General features: G+C 39.1%; 2 protein-coding genes and 2 long non-coding RNA genes across 4 annotated transcripts; 2 read left to right on the forward strand and 2 right to left on the reverse strand.

Annotated features, from left to right (window-relative positions):
• Positions 1-1,502: 1,502 nt before the first annotated feature.
• Positions 1,503-5,103, forward strand: LOC136245636 (uncharacterized). The gene is made up of 3 exons (XR_010696024.1): positions 1,503-1,959; positions 3,994-4,228; positions 4,878-5,103. It is a non-coding gene; the product is annotated as an uncharacterized lncRNA (long non-coding RNA).
• LOC136245638 (uncharacterized) lies at positions 4,623-7,468 on the reverse strand. The gene is made up of 3 exons (XR_010696027.1): positions 7,302-7,468; positions 4,856-4,962; positions 4,623-4,807 (listed from the first exon to the last, which is right to left on the reverse strand). It is a non-coding gene; the product is annotated as an uncharacterized lncRNA (long non-coding RNA).
• A 153-nt stretch (positions 7,469-7,621) lies between these two features.
• On the forward strand, positions 7,622-9,134 carry LOC136246035 (adiponectin receptor protein 2-like). Its single transcript, XM_066037486.1, has 2 exons — positions 7,622-7,927; positions 7,989-9,134. The coding sequence occupies exon 2, from the start codon at positions 7,990-7,992 to the stop codon at positions 9,022-9,024; it is 1,035 nt and encodes a 344-aa protein (XP_065893558.1). The 5' UTR covers positions 7,622-7,927; position 7,989; the 3' UTR covers positions 9,025-9,134.
• Positions 9,118-10,688, reverse strand: LOC136245245 (adenosine 5'-monophosphoramidase HINT3-like). Its single transcript, XM_066036734.1, has 2 exons — positions 10,529-10,688; positions 9,118-9,566 (listed from the first exon to the last, which is right to left on the reverse strand). Exons 1-2 carry the CDS (start codon positions 10,686-10,688, stop codon positions 9,118-9,120), a joined length of 609 nt encoding a protein of 202 aa, XP_065892806.1.
• Between the last annotated feature and the right edge of the window lie 6,299 nt (positions 10,689-16,987).

Genomic DNA, 16,987 nt, shown 5'->3' on the forward strand with positions numbered 1-16,987 from the left:
GATTGACAAATGTCATTTATTACTTCGTATTTTCAATTTTTGCAAGCACTAGACATGATCAAATATCAAACTTTAGTACCATTCAACTCCTTCTGAAATGCTCTATCTGATTCTGCCCAAAGAAAATTTGTAATCACCATGGTTACGGTGTGATGCTGCTATTTAATTCGAATGCTTACTTCGTGATTGAATCTCCTTTTGCATAAGTTACTACTTACTACCATTTGTTGTAAATTTGCAGCCTTTAAACACTGGCATTGATTTAATTTTCATATCATTGGATGGAGGAGGCTTATGCGTGTGTAATGGCAACCAAACAAAATTGATATCGCCTTCAGAACAAAAGTTATGATAAATGATGTAACTTACCTCCATAGGCTGTTGTAACATTTTTTTCACATACTATTTTATAGGAAACTTAAATGTATGGTTAACTTACTTATGTTTTGATATGCCATAATTTGGACCATTGGGCTCACTTAAGTTGAGTTGAGAGTTGAGATCACTTATATTGTACCTTACTTATATTATGAACTCTTGATTGTACTGTTGAGCATTCATGAGATTGTCACCTGACAGGTAATTGATGACTCACATCCTATTAGGTTAAATTCATTTTAAGCAGACCACAACTTATAAAATATTTATAAGTTGTGGTCTGCAGTCAGACTTCATAACAACTACTCTAAAGTCTAAACTAGGGCCAAAATAAATACACAATGCTCATTAAGGAATTTGGTACTCGAGTACTCGTTAAGATCACATGACCCAGTTCACTTGATGCATTTGCCATCAACTAGGGAGTGACACAATGAAGGCTAGAGTTTGATATGCAATGAAACCATACCGAGGCGTTATTTGATATTTGTTTATTTATTATTACTGTACAAACTCATTGAGTATACACTCTACAGAAAAAGAAAGGTCAAATGTTCAATTTTACTTTTGAATATTTCAAGGCTGGTGGATGTCACTGTGTTAGTTGGCAAGCTGTTCTGTGGATAAAAATGAATGCTTATAAGAATTGACTTAAGTTTGCAATTGCCTGAATCATAATGGGTGACCCTTTGTTGGTGACCATACACTGCAGGTGCAGTCTAGTATGGGGTGAACATAAGTGGTATGAGGAGGAGAATTAGGACATTTACACAAGTTATGTTGTGGGAACCCTCTTACAGAATCTGCTTTAGCTGTTATCATGGTAACATGATCAGTGCAGTTTAGATGCTTGTCAATGATCACACCCACGGCAGATATTTTTGGGCATTTTTCAAATAGTAAGCAGATGATATGTAGTTGACCTCAATTGTAATCCTTAAACTTAGATTTGTATGGAGAAATCAAAGAAGTGGTCAATGATTTAGCCTCAGACAATCACATACAGAGTTTAATCAGTCCATTTCATGATCTAAGGACAAAAAGGATATGGTAATGCACAGTATTGCTAACATATCGCAAGTGTATCAACTGGTGGTATGGAAGTGACTACCCCTTGATGTTAATAGCGAGGTTAATAGCGATACAAAACGGCCGATTTCCTTCCAAGTATTATCTTTATCCGGGCTCCTCGCCGGGTTAAACGAAGAATGGTACGCATACAAGAGTATAAAACCATCAAGTACCGTACGGCATGAAATTTTCGTGGATTGGTAAAAGTGCTGAAGTGGATATTAAGACACCCGCGAAATCCACGAAAATTTCTTGCCCTACAGTAGAGTAAACACCTAAAAGATTTCCTACAACTGTGTACTGCTCACCGGCATCTTTTATGGGCACGAGACTGGTCAGGATTCGATTGACGAAGTTGCTACAGATCCAACCACAGTGAACCAGTATGACACAAATTTTAAGCGCATCGCTAGAAGTCCGACCAGTCACGTGATCTTTGTTCTTAGGGAATTTCTAACAAGGAGTATGTGAGGAAGAACAGAGGGGAGAACTCAACTAATAGGATATGAGGTATGGGAGTAATCTTGTCAGTAGATAGGTGTGCAGATCTGCACGTGTTTCACCTGGGTGAATTGTAATACTGTGAAAAGAAGTCTTCACAGACTGTACACAGTTTGGCTTACTTAGCTACAGTATCAGATATCCTTGTGGTGTGTAGAGGATGCATGGTTGTATCAATATCTATTGTGAGTAGTTCTTCAAATTGTTCTAAGCAGCAGTCTCTCTAGTGTTGTGTGAATAGACTGCTTTTTGCGAGGCTTTTTGTCACTCACTGAGTAGAGGGGTATGGTACAGTTCAAATCCCATGCACACTAGTCTTGACACTACCTGTCTAGGTATGTAGTGTTAGGTCAGGCAAACTTGATTACTTGTTTCTCATCCACCAAAATTTGGATTTCCATGTGGGAGGGAGGTCATTTTTCATTATTCGTTATTAAAGAAAACAAGTCTGTTACTATAAAGGTTAGTTAAGAACTAGTACTTACATTTTACCACTGTTTCTGAGGTGCAAGTGAGATTTACTGTGCTGTAAAATGATAGCCAGCCTTCTTAGCATCAAAATAAGCGTGCACATGATTGATAACAGCAATAGTGAAATTAGAAGCGGTGGGATAAAAAGGGATGCGGGTAGGGATGAGAAACAATCAAGTTTGCCTGGCCTTAGGTAAAGAAACAAGTTCTCAACTACCAGCCACCTGTGTAAGCCCACGTCCTGACCTGTGTTTAAGGTTTCTATCACTGAATGAGTAGTGAGAAGTTGTTTAGCAACAGACAAGTCATACATTGTTGTGCCATGCTAGTCTTGTAGATTAAGCACATGGTGTTATATTACCTATAAATACTGCATGCTTGCAACATCATGTATCAAGATGATTGTGGGATTACAACTATACCAGATCTCCTACTATTGATGGAGAATAGTGATCTTAATAGTCACCCCGAGGCTATCTGTAGTGGTAGTAATCAGACCTTGAAGTATTTATTATAACCTTTCAGTTGTGTAAATAATGAGGTCATGAAGTACATCATAGCTATATGTTAGGACCTACTTGACATGGTCACTATAATGAGGTGGTCATATTAATGAGGTCACTACTAGTAAGAGGCTAACAGCATTGAGGGCAAGCATGTTGTTTACATACTGATGGATGCATAAATACATATTTGCGGCACATATAGTTGTCATTAATGTGGGGCTCACAGGCTTGCCCAAGCATGAGGTGATCTTATTAATGAGGTCATGAAGTACACCCTAGGTATTCCTACTTGACATGGTCACTACAATGAGGTGGTCTCATTAATAAGATCATGAAGTACACCTGTTTGAGACCAACTAGAAGTGAACAGGTAGTCATGTAAAAGAGGTGGCTGCTTATTGAGGTTTTTATAAGCTAGACAATATTACACAATATTTCCTTTGACATTACCAATCCAATAGAAATCTTTGGTGGGGTTACTCAATAGTTAGTAACCTGTGATCTTACATTCATCAAACGAAAGTCAGCAACACCAAAACAATTTTACGGTCAGCTTACTTCCTGGACTGTTTATATTGATACATCATGCACTGTCATGGCATGGCAATGACACAGTTAAGGGTAACACTCGATGCTAGCTAGCACGCACTGTTTTCCACTTGTTTGCTTACTTTCTAGACAAGACAAACATAATTGGGTAGCTACTTGATACACTAATGTCACATGCAGTGTGGCGCTAACATGGGTCTCAATACTAGTAGCCACAATTTTCCAGTTTCTTTTGCTCTTTCTTCACTTGGTATGAGTGACTAGCATGTTCCACCCTTTTAAGGGGTATGATGCAGTAAAATAACTATGCAACAGACTGGTGTACTTTGAAGTTGCTATGAAAAATCTTTGTAGATACTGCTAAAGCTCTGTCTGAACAGTAACCCAGAAAAAAAGCTTTTAAAAGGCATGCTGTCACAGCCAGTGTGCTGCTGGATATAATTCTTGGTTGTTTTGTGCATACATCTACTTGTGTTCATTGAAATATAATAAAGTTATGTGCATCCTTTCTTTCAAGGCAAGAAATATCCAGTGTCAAGCTACAGTACAGTACCAGTTAAAGAGGATAAGGAATTCTGAAAGCAACAAAAAGTGTGCAGCTATCTAAAAATGTTGCACAAAACTAACTTAACATCAATGACAGCAGTGATGAGAAGTGAAGAGGGGCCAGATTTGAACCACCATGCTTGGGGCAGTATGATAAACAACCCCAATTGATGAGCTTCAAAAACAGCGAAAAGACAGGAAACAAAGTATGTGAAACCTCTCCACATAAATTTTCTATTCGAATAGTTGTTGTGAAGGCAACGACTGATTACTTTATCCACTACAAAGCAGTAAAGTAAAGCCTGAGAGCTATTTCTATCTCTTCTAAAAATGAATTTTTCAGTGTGAATATGCCACCTTGTTCACAATCTTCAAGCTTGAATCCTAGGCCCAGCTTAAATATTCAAATATTGTGTTTATGAATCAAATTGTGTCGTGCGACGAAATAGCCAAATTCAAAATAAATCCGTTTCAGCACTAGTTTGTAGTATCACTGTTTGATTCTTAACCAGGGATGGAATTTTTGATGTACAGCGATTTGTACAAAAGTTACTTTTACACACTGCAACATTACAGGGTTTTAGTATGGTGTACTGTTAATATAATGATAGGACTGGATACCAGATTTTAGTGTGCTTTGAAAATAATGACACCAAGATGAAGATCCAGTACAACAACTACACATAAATAATACATCATTTGTCAGTCTTCTTCAGCAATTCAACTCTCACGACACATAGTTGTGGCAGACAAGAGGTTATTCTAGCTTTGGACCATGATGTTGCCTGTATATTAGTTACATGTACAAGTTGTAATGCAATTTACATGCTTACTATTTTATGTTGTTTTGTGTAGTACTTGTCCAGAATGAATGTCTACATAGCCCTGGAACAGTCAGGATAACCAAATAAACGTGAATCTTGATAGTGCTAAGAAACAACTAAAAGATAACAAAAATGCTAAACATACAGCTAGGCTTGATTTCAGTGACAAATATTAGATGTATGCATGTTTTCCAGTTTGTTGTACAGATTCAAACAATAAATAAAAGCACTGTTTGGAGTTGTAGTGTTTGGAGGGTTGTGTGTCCTACCAGTAGAAGGTTAGGCATAGTTAAAAGCAACTCCATGGTTTCATAGTAGCTTGACAGATAAATTATCCGTCCTTAACAGCCACCTAATGGATGTGTGTGTATTGTATGAACCTTATTACTACTTCAAGTATTTACATAGCCTATGATGTCTACTTTCTTGGTGGCCACGTCAACTTAATCAATTGTTTGTGGGCAATATCTCAAATACAACATCGGTAGGTCAGCAAATAAATTAAAATATTGATATAGCAATCGGTTTAAAAGCAGTTACAAAACTACAAAATACAAGCGATTATGGTCTTGATGAAATGGCACTAGCTTGTATGCAGCCTAGTGTGTTATGAGAAGATATTTGTTAAGCAGTAAAATGCATAGGAAAAAGAATACAATACTATTGCAAAGTAGTTCAATTCTATATGTATTTTAAAATTTTAAATTTACAAAATGGTGGGTTGGTGGAACCCATGAAACAACTAATTAAGTTGACACGGTCTTACCACTGCTACATTTCCACATACTCATACATTAGTAAATTACTCATAGTACATGTCATGTGACATATTATGCATGTTCAAGCACAGTATGTGCATCACACTGCAATATATAACTGTCTCAGCAGAACCCATCTAGTTGCAAAACTTCCCATTTTCAAGCATGCGGTATTTGTGCTTGTTCCATTGTAATAAGACTACTATGGCACAACAACAATGTATGATCTGTCTGTTGCTATACTCATTTAGTGATAGAAAACTTAATTTGTAAACACGTGGGCTTACACACAAGTGGTTGGTAGTTGAGAACTCATTTCTTCACCTAACAATACATACCTAGACAGGTAGTAACAAGACTAGCAGGCCTGCCAACCTAGGAAATAGAAAAACCTTAAGACTCTGTCTTGATGCCCAGAATAGATTGTTGTATCTGCACAGTGTAGGTAACATAGCCTCAAGCTATGCCTGGAACTGTGACAAGGCCAGCAACACACAAACACATGCCCATCTTCATATTATGGGCATCAATATAGCATTAAAAACAAGTGCATCATTAGGATTTCTAGACCTACAGCAAGTGTGCGCAGGAGTCTTCTCACTTCTCCAGCTAAATAGCTATATTCAAACTATAAGCCATCACTCCAATCAACTAATAACTTGAAAGCGCAAGGCACTTATAATATCACGTGATGATAAGGATTGAGAAGTATCAATTTCTACCTAGAGAATGATGAATGAAATTCACACCAAACACATGCTACATGCCTAAAACATACTGTATTGCCGGGTGAGCAGGTGCTCATGGTGTCGTTTTAGCTATTCAAGCACTTTCACCTTCAATGAAGTAGGCTCGTCTCTTGAGTTCTGACCTTGTAAGCACAAGTCCAGTCACTGCATGTCCATTTCACTAGTATTAAGTACAAGGTTCAAGGCCAATATTTCATGACTTTGCCGCCTCAATCCCCACTGTTTTCCTGCTTATAATCACGTGATTATTATTATTTATAGCCTAACATTTATAGTTGTACCACAATCGAATTACCCAGGGGCACACCTGGGGATATCCCCTAGAAAGAAATAACACAGCAACTTTGTGTAAGTTAGATGTCTGTTCATAGTCTCGCATGCCAGACAGTTTGTGTGGTTATTTGCCACCCCCACACAAACTATCTGGCATGCGAGACTAGTCTGTTCGAGAGTATTGTGTATAACACTAGCTATCTTCCTTGGTTCGTTGCATTGCTGCAAACTTTAGTTTTAGACACTAGATAACTAACATGATGATCCGTGAGAATTAAAAGGCTTAACTAAAAATTGTGAGTTTAGAACTACTGCTTGTGAGACCTTGAGCTTGATAGTGAAATCATGAGACCCACGGTAAATCCGTGAGGGTTGGCAGGACTGGACTAGTGTGCATGGGATTTAAACTGTACCATACCCCTAGTTGTATACTCAGTGATTGACAAAAAAGCAGTCTATCCACACAACACTGGAGAGACTGCTGCTTAGAACAATTTGAAGAACTCCTTACAATAGATATTGATACAACCATGCATCCTCTACACACCAAAAGGATCTCTGATACTGTAGCCAAGCCAAGGTAAGTAAGCAAACTGTGTATCTGTGAAGACTTCTGTTCACAGTATTACAATGCATCCAGGAACAGACAAGTGAAACACGTACAGACTTGCTCACCTATTGGACTCAGACGACGTCATCCCAGGATAGCGTTTGGAAGGCCACTGTATTGAAAACACGTAACAAAAGCACTTTTCTACTTGCAAGAAACCTTAAACCAGACTTCGTTAGCAACTGTAATATTGTGCGCGAAAAAGACCGTAACGAGGATAGGAAAATAATTTAACTGGCGTTTCCAATCCAGCAGGAACGCATACATTATCTTAGTCTCGTGCCCAGCCGGGCTCGCGCATTACGATGTTTGCGCATTAGCGCGAGCCCGGTTGGGCACGAGACTAACAACCTGCAGTTAAATTCGTATTAAACTATCACGTGACAAAACATCACGCCATTTCTGCGTGCAGGCGTTACCAACAAGGGGAGGTTTGGTGAGGTGTACATTAACACCAACTGCTAGCTATTTAAAGGAAAGCTTGCAATATTTTGTGACCTTTTGAGGATTTTTACGTTACGAGTTGTACAAAGTTTGGAGTCCCTGGTGCGCTACTTCTGGATCAAGAGTTAAGGCGATTTGACCTCGATTTTGGCATATTACTGAACTTGTATCAACTGGTAGAAAAGAAAAGAGACCGTTATAACAAGATTTACTCTTGGTTATAATAAAGAATCGTGCATTAACCAAGGTAACCTTTCGTGCTATTTGTTTGTATCTAATTTATCGAAGGAATACCTTTCGTATTCTAGGATGGAGGTTGCAAGACAACGCATTGTAGAGAGCAGGGACGCTGCAAGCGATGGTGACACTGCGTCCCTTCCTGTGAGGAGCTCGAGCAGCGACGGATTTGTGTTGGCAAAGCGAGAGAGATCTTCTAGTACATCAAGTATAGATTCCATGGACAGCACATTATCACAACTAATACCAGCCTGTGTGTGGAAGGTGGTGTCATTTGACAGCCTTCCTAGCTGGCTGAAAGATAACGAGTACCTCATCCATGGCCATCGACCCCCGATGCCATCTTTCAGCAAGTGTTTTGGCACTATGTTCCGCCTGCATACTGAGACTTGGAACATTTGGACACATCTGGTTGGAGTTGTAATGTTCTGTGTGTTAGCGTTGTGTGTCTATGTGTTCAGGATGAGCAAGATTGGTGAACTGCCTTGGGGGGAACAGCTAATAACTGGCGTGTTCTTTTTGGGTGCCATTGCTTGTCTGTGTTTCTCATTCCTGTTTCACACATTCAGTAATCATTCCGAAGATGTGGCACGTTTATTTTGTCGTCTTGACTACTCCGGCATCACAGCACTCATCACTTGTTCATGTATTCCTTGCTACTACTTCTCTTTCTACTGTGCAACATTCTCCAGATACCTTCACATTGTAGTTCTCATTGTGCTGTGTGCGTTCTGCCTGGTGTTCTCTCTCATCAAAAGATTTGCTACTCCAGAGTTCCGCGTTGTGCGTACCATCATGTTCATTTCATTTGGATTCTACAGTTTCATCCCAGGCCTGCAGATTGTAATTCAGCATGGCTTTAGTTATGCTGATACAGCCTATGCGTTGAGTGGCCTATTACAGATGGCGTCTGTGTATGTGTCAGGTGCTAGCCTGTATGCAGCAAGGATCCCAGAACGATTCTTCCCTGGCAAGTTCGATATCTGGGCTAGCAGCCACCAGTTATTTCATATATGTGTCCTGATCGCGGCCTGTATTCACTATGATGTTATCAATGATATGGTTAGCCACCGACTGTCTATTGGACTGGACAATTGTGTAGTGTAAGTTTTGCACACGCAAACAATTGTAATTTGTAATATATCAATGACAAAATGGATTTTTGTACAGTTACAAAATCAATATAATTTATTTTAATTATTAGCTCATAGATTCAAGTCTGTTAACTAACCAGTCATGAGTTACAAATGCAAAAGAGTTTGGTCGATAAACAATGTGTTTATTAAGAAAACTCATCTCTGAGACAGGTGAGATGATGTGAAGATGTAGGTGCTTTACTGACGTGAATGGTGGCCAATGAAATCCCATCCGACAATCCTCCAAATCTCCCCCTTGTGTCTTCAAAACACTCTGGCCTACTTCTATCATCCTTCTCACCATGCCAATGTGTTCCTTTGCCAAGTACTTAGCTTCTGGATGGTGAGCAATGGGCACGACCAAGTAGTGGTTTTGTGAAACAGGCCGTATGTCTCTGAAGCAAACATACTGGTCATCATTGTACAGTAATTCAGTATCTTTCTTCCCAGAAACTATTTGACAAAACACACAAGTGTCGTGCGGTAGGGGTCCCACATCTGATGTTGCCATACCTACACATAAATAATAATCAACATAAATAGTAATCAATAATAGATTAATCAGATACAATTCTACTGTCAGTATTATGCCATTGTTCACACAAGTATGAAGGGAAATGTACAAAAAAAAGTTACTGTATACAAGTATATAGAAATTAGTGTAATAAAACAATGAGTAGCGATCCAAGCGAGACATGATAATATCAACTGTACCATTTAGGTGGACACAAGATTACAACATATATAGCAACATTGGCACATGCCAAAGATATTACCACACATTGTAATACCTTCACATCTCTAGTTTTATTATTGCTGGACAGACAGAAAAACTGATATGTCCAGGAGACCAGCCCGGAGTAAGTTACAAAAATCAATAGTCACAGCAATAAATCACATAATTTAACTAAAATACTGTTAAACAGTGGGAGATTCAATTGTTTCAACGGGTAAGTTATTCCAATAATTTATTGCTCTGGGAAAAAAGCTGAATTAGTTCTTACTGAAGGAGTGATGAAATGAAGTGGATGTTGGTGGCATGTAGGATAGGAGGCGGGGAGAAATATGGAGGAATCTTCAAGGCCGAGTGATCATTAATAGAATTATAGAACATTTTTAGTCTTGAAATCATGCGTCGATGTGACAAGGTGGGCCACTGAAGGTCTTCAAGCATAGATGTAACACTACTATATATTCCTATCGTAGTTGGATGTTACCCATCGAGCACCTCATCTTTGTACCATTTCTATAGAATGAATAGAGTTCTGAACATGTGCATCTAATAAAGATTAGCATTCTTTTTCTTGTGCCTTTTAAAACAATATTTTCTATGTGAGGAGTGAAGCACATATTTGAATCAAAAGTGACAACCAGGTAAGGATGCTGAGAAACATAGGCTAAAGGGAGATTTCCATTGGTGTAAACAAAGGAGGATGGTGATAATAGTCTACCACATGTAAGTATCGCACACTTACTGACATTCAAACCCATCTTCCACACTTCTGTGATTAAGATCTGATTGAAGCTGTAAATGGTCTTGTTCACAATTGTTCGGTAAAGAATGCAGTCATCAGCAAACAATCGTATCTTAGAAGAAGCCCCTGTAGTGATGTCATTTATGTATGCTAAAAACATCACAGGTCCAAGTACTGTGCCTTGGGGGACACCAGATAGAACAAAGTTGGATTCATGACCATTGATAACTACACGTTGGGTTTGCTGTGTCAACCAAACATTTATTCACTCAAATGCTTTCCCTTGAATTCCGGAAGTTTGTAAGCAGTCTTTGGTGTGAGATAGAATCAAAAGCCTTTTTGGTTTCACTACCTTTTATCACATTCAGCAAAGAAATGTGTGACTGTTCTATTAGAGTATGCCATTGTATTCGGGTGACTGCTATGTTGACCCCTCACTACTGATCTCTAAGTGAGCCATCAGGCATGGTTCTAGGGGGTTTCCAGAAACCAGTCACCTTTTAAAATAAAAAGATATTTATTATCACAAAATCACTCAAAAATTGCTTCTTCAGCACCTTAAAGTTAATCTAATCCAAAACAGCCAAGCTGTAAAAAAAAGAGTGCGGCCCCGAGAAAGGCTATGGTGAAAAAAGATGTGAAATCCAAGGTGGCGGCCAAGAAATGGCTGTGATGGTAGGTTAATGGTAAAAATTTTAATAACGACAATTCAGGTGAATTTTGTGCCAAGACCAAGCGGCACCAAATTCACCTGAATTGTTGTTATTAAAATTTTTACCATTAACCTACCATCACAGCCATTTCTTGGCCGCCACCTTGGATTTCACATCTTTTTTCACCATAGCCTTTCTCAGGGCCGCACTCTTTTTTTACAGCTTGGCTGTTTTGGATTAGATTTCACTTCTTTTTGTATTTGTATATCCCAAAGCCGGCCATAAAACCGGCCTATGGCCGGCTTTAGGGCTTTTTAACCTGTCATTTTTTCTTTACTACAGGAAGAAGAAAAGATGAAGCAGGGTGATTTCTTTGTAGCTAACCTCTCTGCAAGGTGATCCTTCTGGCTGATCTCTCTACCGGATGACTTGTTTGTAGCTGAACTCTCTACAGGGTGATTTGTCTGTAGCTGAATTCTCTACAGGGCAATTTGTTTGCTGCTGAACTCTCTACATGGTAGTTTCTTTGTAGCTGAACTCTCTACAATGTAACTTCTTCTAGCTGAACTCTCTACAGGGTGACTTGTTTCTAGCTGAACTCTCTACAGGGTGATTTGTTTGTAGCTGAACTCTCTACAAGGTAACTTCTTCTAGCTGAACTTTCTACAGGGTGATTTGTTTGTAGCTGAATTGTCTACAGGGCAATTTGTTTGCAGTTGAACTCTGTACATGGTAGTTTCTTTGTAGCTGAACTCTCTATAATGTAACTTCTTCTAGCTGAACTCTCTACAGGGTGACTTGTTTCTAGCTGATCTCTCTACAATGTAACTTCTTCTAGCTGAACTCTCTACAGGGTGACTTGTTTGTAGCTGAACCCTCAACAGGGTGATTTGTTTGTAGCTGAACCCTCAACAGGGTGATTTGTTTGTAGCTGAACTCTCTACAAGGTAACTTCTTCTAGCTGATCTTTCTGCAAGGTGATTTGTCTGTAGCTGAATTCTCTACAGGGCAATTTGTTTGCTGCTAAACTCTCTACATGGTAGTTTCTTTGTAGCTGAACTCTCTACAATGTAACTTCTTCAGCTGAACTCTCTACCGGTGACTTGTTTCTAGCTGATCTCTCTACAGGGTGACTTGTTTCTAGCTGAACTCTCTACAGGGTGATTTGTTTGTAGCTGAACTCTCTACAAGGTAACTTCTTCTAGCTGATCTTTCTACAGGGTGACTTGTTTATCTCTACAGGGAAATTTGTTTGCAGCTGAACTCTCTACATGGTAGTTTCTTTGTAGCTGAACTCTCTACAATGTAACTTCTTCTAGCTGATCTCTCTACAGGATGACTTGTTTGTAGCTGAACTCTCTACAGGGTGATTTGTTTGTAGCTGAACTCTCTACAAGGTAACTTCTTCTAGCTGATCTTTCTACAGGGTGATTTGTTTGTAGCTGAATTCTCTACAGGGAAATTTGTTTGCAGTTGAACTCTGTACATGGTAGTTTCTTTGTAGCTGAACTCTCTACAATGTGACTTCTTCTAGCTGAACTCTCTACAGGGTGACTAGTTTCTAGCTGATCTCTCTACAGGGTGACTTGTTTCTAGCTGAACTCTCTACAGGGTGATTTGTTTGTAGCTGAACTCTCTACAAGGTAACTTCTTCTAGCTGATCTTTCTACAGGGTGACTTGTTTGTCTCTACAGGGAAATTTGTTTGCAGCTGAACTCTCTACATGGTAGTTTCTTTGTAGCTGAACTCTCTACAATGTAACTTCTTCTAGCTGATCTCTCTACAGGGTGACTTGTTTCTAGCTGAACTCTCTACAGGGTGATTTGTTTGTAGCTGAACTCTCTACAAGGTAACTTCTTCTAGCTGATCTTTCTACAGGGTGATTTGTTTGTAGCTGAATTCTCTACAGGGAAATTTGTTTGCAGTTGAACTCTGTACATGGTAGTTTCTTTGTAGCTGAACTCTCTACAATGTAACTTCTTCTAGCTGAACTCTCTACAGGGCAACTTGTTTCTAGCTGATCTCTCTACAATGTAACTTCTTCTAGCTGAACTCTCTAGAGGGTGACTTGTTTGTAGCTGAACCCTCTACAGGGTGATTTGTTTGCAGCTGAACTCTCTACATGGTAGTTTCTTTGTAACCGAACTCTCTACAATGTTAGCTGAACTCTCTACAGGATGACTTGTTTGTAGCTGAACTCTCTACAGGGTGTTTTGTTTGTAGCTGAACTCTCTACAAGGTAACTTCTTCTAGCTGATCTTTCTACAGGGTGATTTGTTTGTAGCTGAATTCTCTACAGGGCAATTTGTTTGCAGTTGAACTCTGTACATGGTAGTTTCTTTGTAGCTGAACTCTCTACAATGTAACTTCTTCTAGCTGAACTCTCTACAGGGCGACTTGTTTCTAGCTGATCTCTCTACAATGTAACTTCTTCTAGCTGAACTCTCTAGAGGGTGACTTGTTTGTAGCCGAACCCTCTACAGGGTGATTTGTTTGCAGCTGAACTCTCTACATGGTAGTTTCTTTGTAACCGAACTCTCTACAATGTAACTTCTTCTAGCTGAACTCTCTACAGGATGACTTGTTTCTAGCTGATCTCTGTACAGGGTGACTTGTTCCTAGCTGAACTATCTACAGTGTGATCTGTTCATAGCGGAACTTTCTACTGGGTGATTTGTTTGCAGCTAAACTCTTTGCATGATTGTTTCTTTGTAACTGAACTCTCTACAAGGTAACTTCTTCTAGCTGATCTCTCTACAGGGCAATTTGTTTGTAGCTGAATTCTCTACAGGGTGATTTATTTGAGCTGAACTCTCTACATGATGGTTTCTTTGTAGCTGAACTCTCTATTAGGTACCTTCTTCTAGCTGATCTGACTACAGGGTGACTTGTTTGTAGCTGAATTCCCTACAGAATAACTTGCAATGTAATATAACTGAGTAAATTATACATGCAACTGAATGCTTTATTAGGGTGACTGTTCTATTAGAGTATCTCGATCTCGCATTTGCTGCACGTAGTTGCCTTTCGAATCATAGCTCAGTGATTTGTACTGCGATTCTTTTGTACTACTGCAAGAACTTTCTATGATGATTATTCCAGCTACATACTGATTTTCAGCTCGTTGCTCTATGCGGTTTGCCTGGTAGACACGAAAACTAATAGTTTTTTTATTCATAAAAATCGATCGTGTAATTTTGACACAGGTTGGGTTTTGTGTCATATCTCCATGGTCTTTATCCCGATTCCTTTCAAACCACAAAAAGCACTCCTACGATGGTTGCTCCATCTACATATCAATTTTCAACTGATTCTTCCAAGGCGTTTACCCTGTAGGCGTGACAGACCTTCAACCTTATTTTACGCAAATAATCGGTCATAACTCCGTGAATGTTCATCGGATTCCTACCAAAGTTGGTACGGAGATCCGCCTTAATGAGCCCTTTAAGTGTGCCAAATTTCAGCCCAATCCGAGTACGCATTCGTGTTTTATGGCGAATTTTGCGAAGTGTGCGAAATGAAGATGAAGAAAAAAACGAAGAAATTAAAACGAATTTTTGTTCGCTCGTATCTCGGAAATGGCTGGAGCGATTTTCTTCAAATTTGGTATGTAGACTCCCCTAACTGGGCGGCACGTCTCTAGCAAATTTGGTTCCAATCGGATAAGGAATCACAGAGCTACATAGGTGTGAAAATTGCGTTTTCTTTCTTCCTGTTAATATACTCACGGTGTGGCGCGCCGGCTTCTTGGGCCGCACGACACACTATCGTGTGTCTTGATAAGAACTATCGTGGCAGTTATTGTTAATACCTTACAACTATAGAAAATATATTATTACACCTAGACCTGCAGCTGCTCTTCTGCTTTGGAAATGGAAACCAGTCAGCATCTTCTAGATTCACCCCATGCTTTGTTTTATGCAACCACTAGTCCACTACATTATTTACTCCCAAACCTTCAAGTAATTTTGTGGTGTCTACATATATGAATCACTATAATATCAATACATAAAATAACACCTTGGTATGGTTTCCTTGCATGGAGATGACAACAACAAAAGGTAATGAAGATGAAAGGTAAAGAAAAGAGTGGGTATTCTTTGGGACCCCAAAAGGTACATACAATATGTGAGTAAAATGGAGGTTGTTCGATATGTTGTTTAGCCTCTAGACTTTTGATGGTGAAGTAGGCAGGCCCGAAATCAGGTTTGACAATTAATAAGTGATATTGGTGGTTTTTTTTATTATACAGGATTTGACATTTTAATACTCTTCTGTGAAGGAGCTTTTCATAGTATACCTAATTTTTGATGGGGCACCATTTTCTTTGGGGGCCCCTACTATACTACATGATATAATCCATCCTATCAATAATGCAATACATTTGTATCTTACACATGACAGACATGGACTCTTGCCTTTCCTTACTTTGGACAAAGAATCTGGAAATATTTGGGCAGAAAATTTTCACAAATGATATGTAATCAAAAACTTCCTGTAATTTTTGGGTATGGACTTCATTGCTTCATACGTAATGACAAAATTTGACATTAATTAAGTTTGGCGAATCAGCATGAAATACACATGTGGCTGTGACTGCTGTATTAGAGTATCTTGATCTTGCCACTCTACTATGCAGTAGATCAAGTTAATGGGCGTGGCACAACACCTTGTTTTTCTATGGGGCTAGATCGCTTTTGTGGCACATTCTGATCGTTGAAGGGGGCGTGGCAATTGTCTTAAAAGCGCAGCTTAGCTGCCACAGTCCGTTAAGTGCCTCAAATAGTTTCGTGGCATCTAAATACGCTCCTTCGAGCAAAGTGTCAATAGGGAAAATTAATGTCTTGGTATGGTTTCCATGAAGAAGAAGACAATCATTTAATTAATTGAAGATAAAAGGAATGATAAAGTGTAGAAGGCAGACATTCGTCGGAACTACAAAAGGCACATCCCATCAGTGAGGCATAAAATGGTGGCCATGTGCTGCTTTGTTTGGCCTCTAGCCTTGTGACTGGGAAGGCAGGCGGGAAGGCAGGCATACAGTCATTTAGAGTTATTGCGATTTTTCAATATCCGGATGCCTGTGTTTTCTCTTTTTAATGCTGTAATTGATGCTCAATGGAGTAAGACTATTCCATAAAGGCACAAACACTTGCCTTCCATATAAAAATAAGTGCCACACATTTAAATAAACAAGCCTGATATCTAAACGTAGATTACAAGATACCATATTTAAACTTGAAAAGCGGAGATATGCCCACCTAAAATGAAAGAATTGTGATTTGATGCATCAAACTTATACTGTAGTGATGGATGTTTGCATTGGCGTTTGCCTGTATACAGATCTATCCAAGTGACGATTGTAAATACTCAAGACGACTAGCTACTTGAACTCAGTAATGCTGAATAACCACTGCCTGAATTTATCCGAGGATACAACATAAGAGAAGTCATGGGAGCACTCGGTAAATCCTCAGTTAGGTCCTCAGTTAGGTATAAGTGAATTTCAGCATCCCCAGATGTGTTTGTGTAGTCCACATGATGCTGACATCTCACAATTGGGAGCTTTTGTAGAAATGACTAATAAGTTATTAATCTATATGCTTACACATAGTCAACAGCAATGCCATGCACTTGATGAATGCATGTATGAACCCCTACAAGTTGTTCACTGGCAAGGTAAGGGGCTTGCCCATATCACATTGCCTGCACATGCAATCCATGTGTAATACTTTGATCAGGGGAGTACAAAGCTTTAACTAATTGCACTAACACTAATAATAAAATGCTGCTAAAGGAAGACTGT

The sequence above is a fragment of the Dysidea avara genome, chromosome 15 (assembly GCF_963678975.1).
Source record: "Dysidea avara chromosome 15, odDysAvar1.4, whole genome shotgun sequence".
Taxonomy (NCBI): Eukaryota; Metazoa; Porifera; class Demospongiae; order Dictyoceratida; family Dysideidae; genus Dysidea; species Dysidea avara.

Bases quoted from the DNA above. Each gene is read 5' to 3' on its own strand.
- LOC136246035 (XM_066037486.1), top strand. From the start codon at position 7,990: ATGGAGGTTGCAAGACAACGCATTGTAGAGAGCAGGGACGCTGCAAGC.
- LOC136245245 (XM_066036734.1), bottom strand. From the start codon at position 10,688: ATGTTTTTAGCATACATAAATGACATCACTACAGGGGCTTCTTCTAAG. The intron at 9,567-10,528 runs GTAAGTGTGCGA...ATTTATGTGTAG, and splicing joins GAAGATGGGTTTGAATGTCA to GTATGGCAACATCAGATGTG.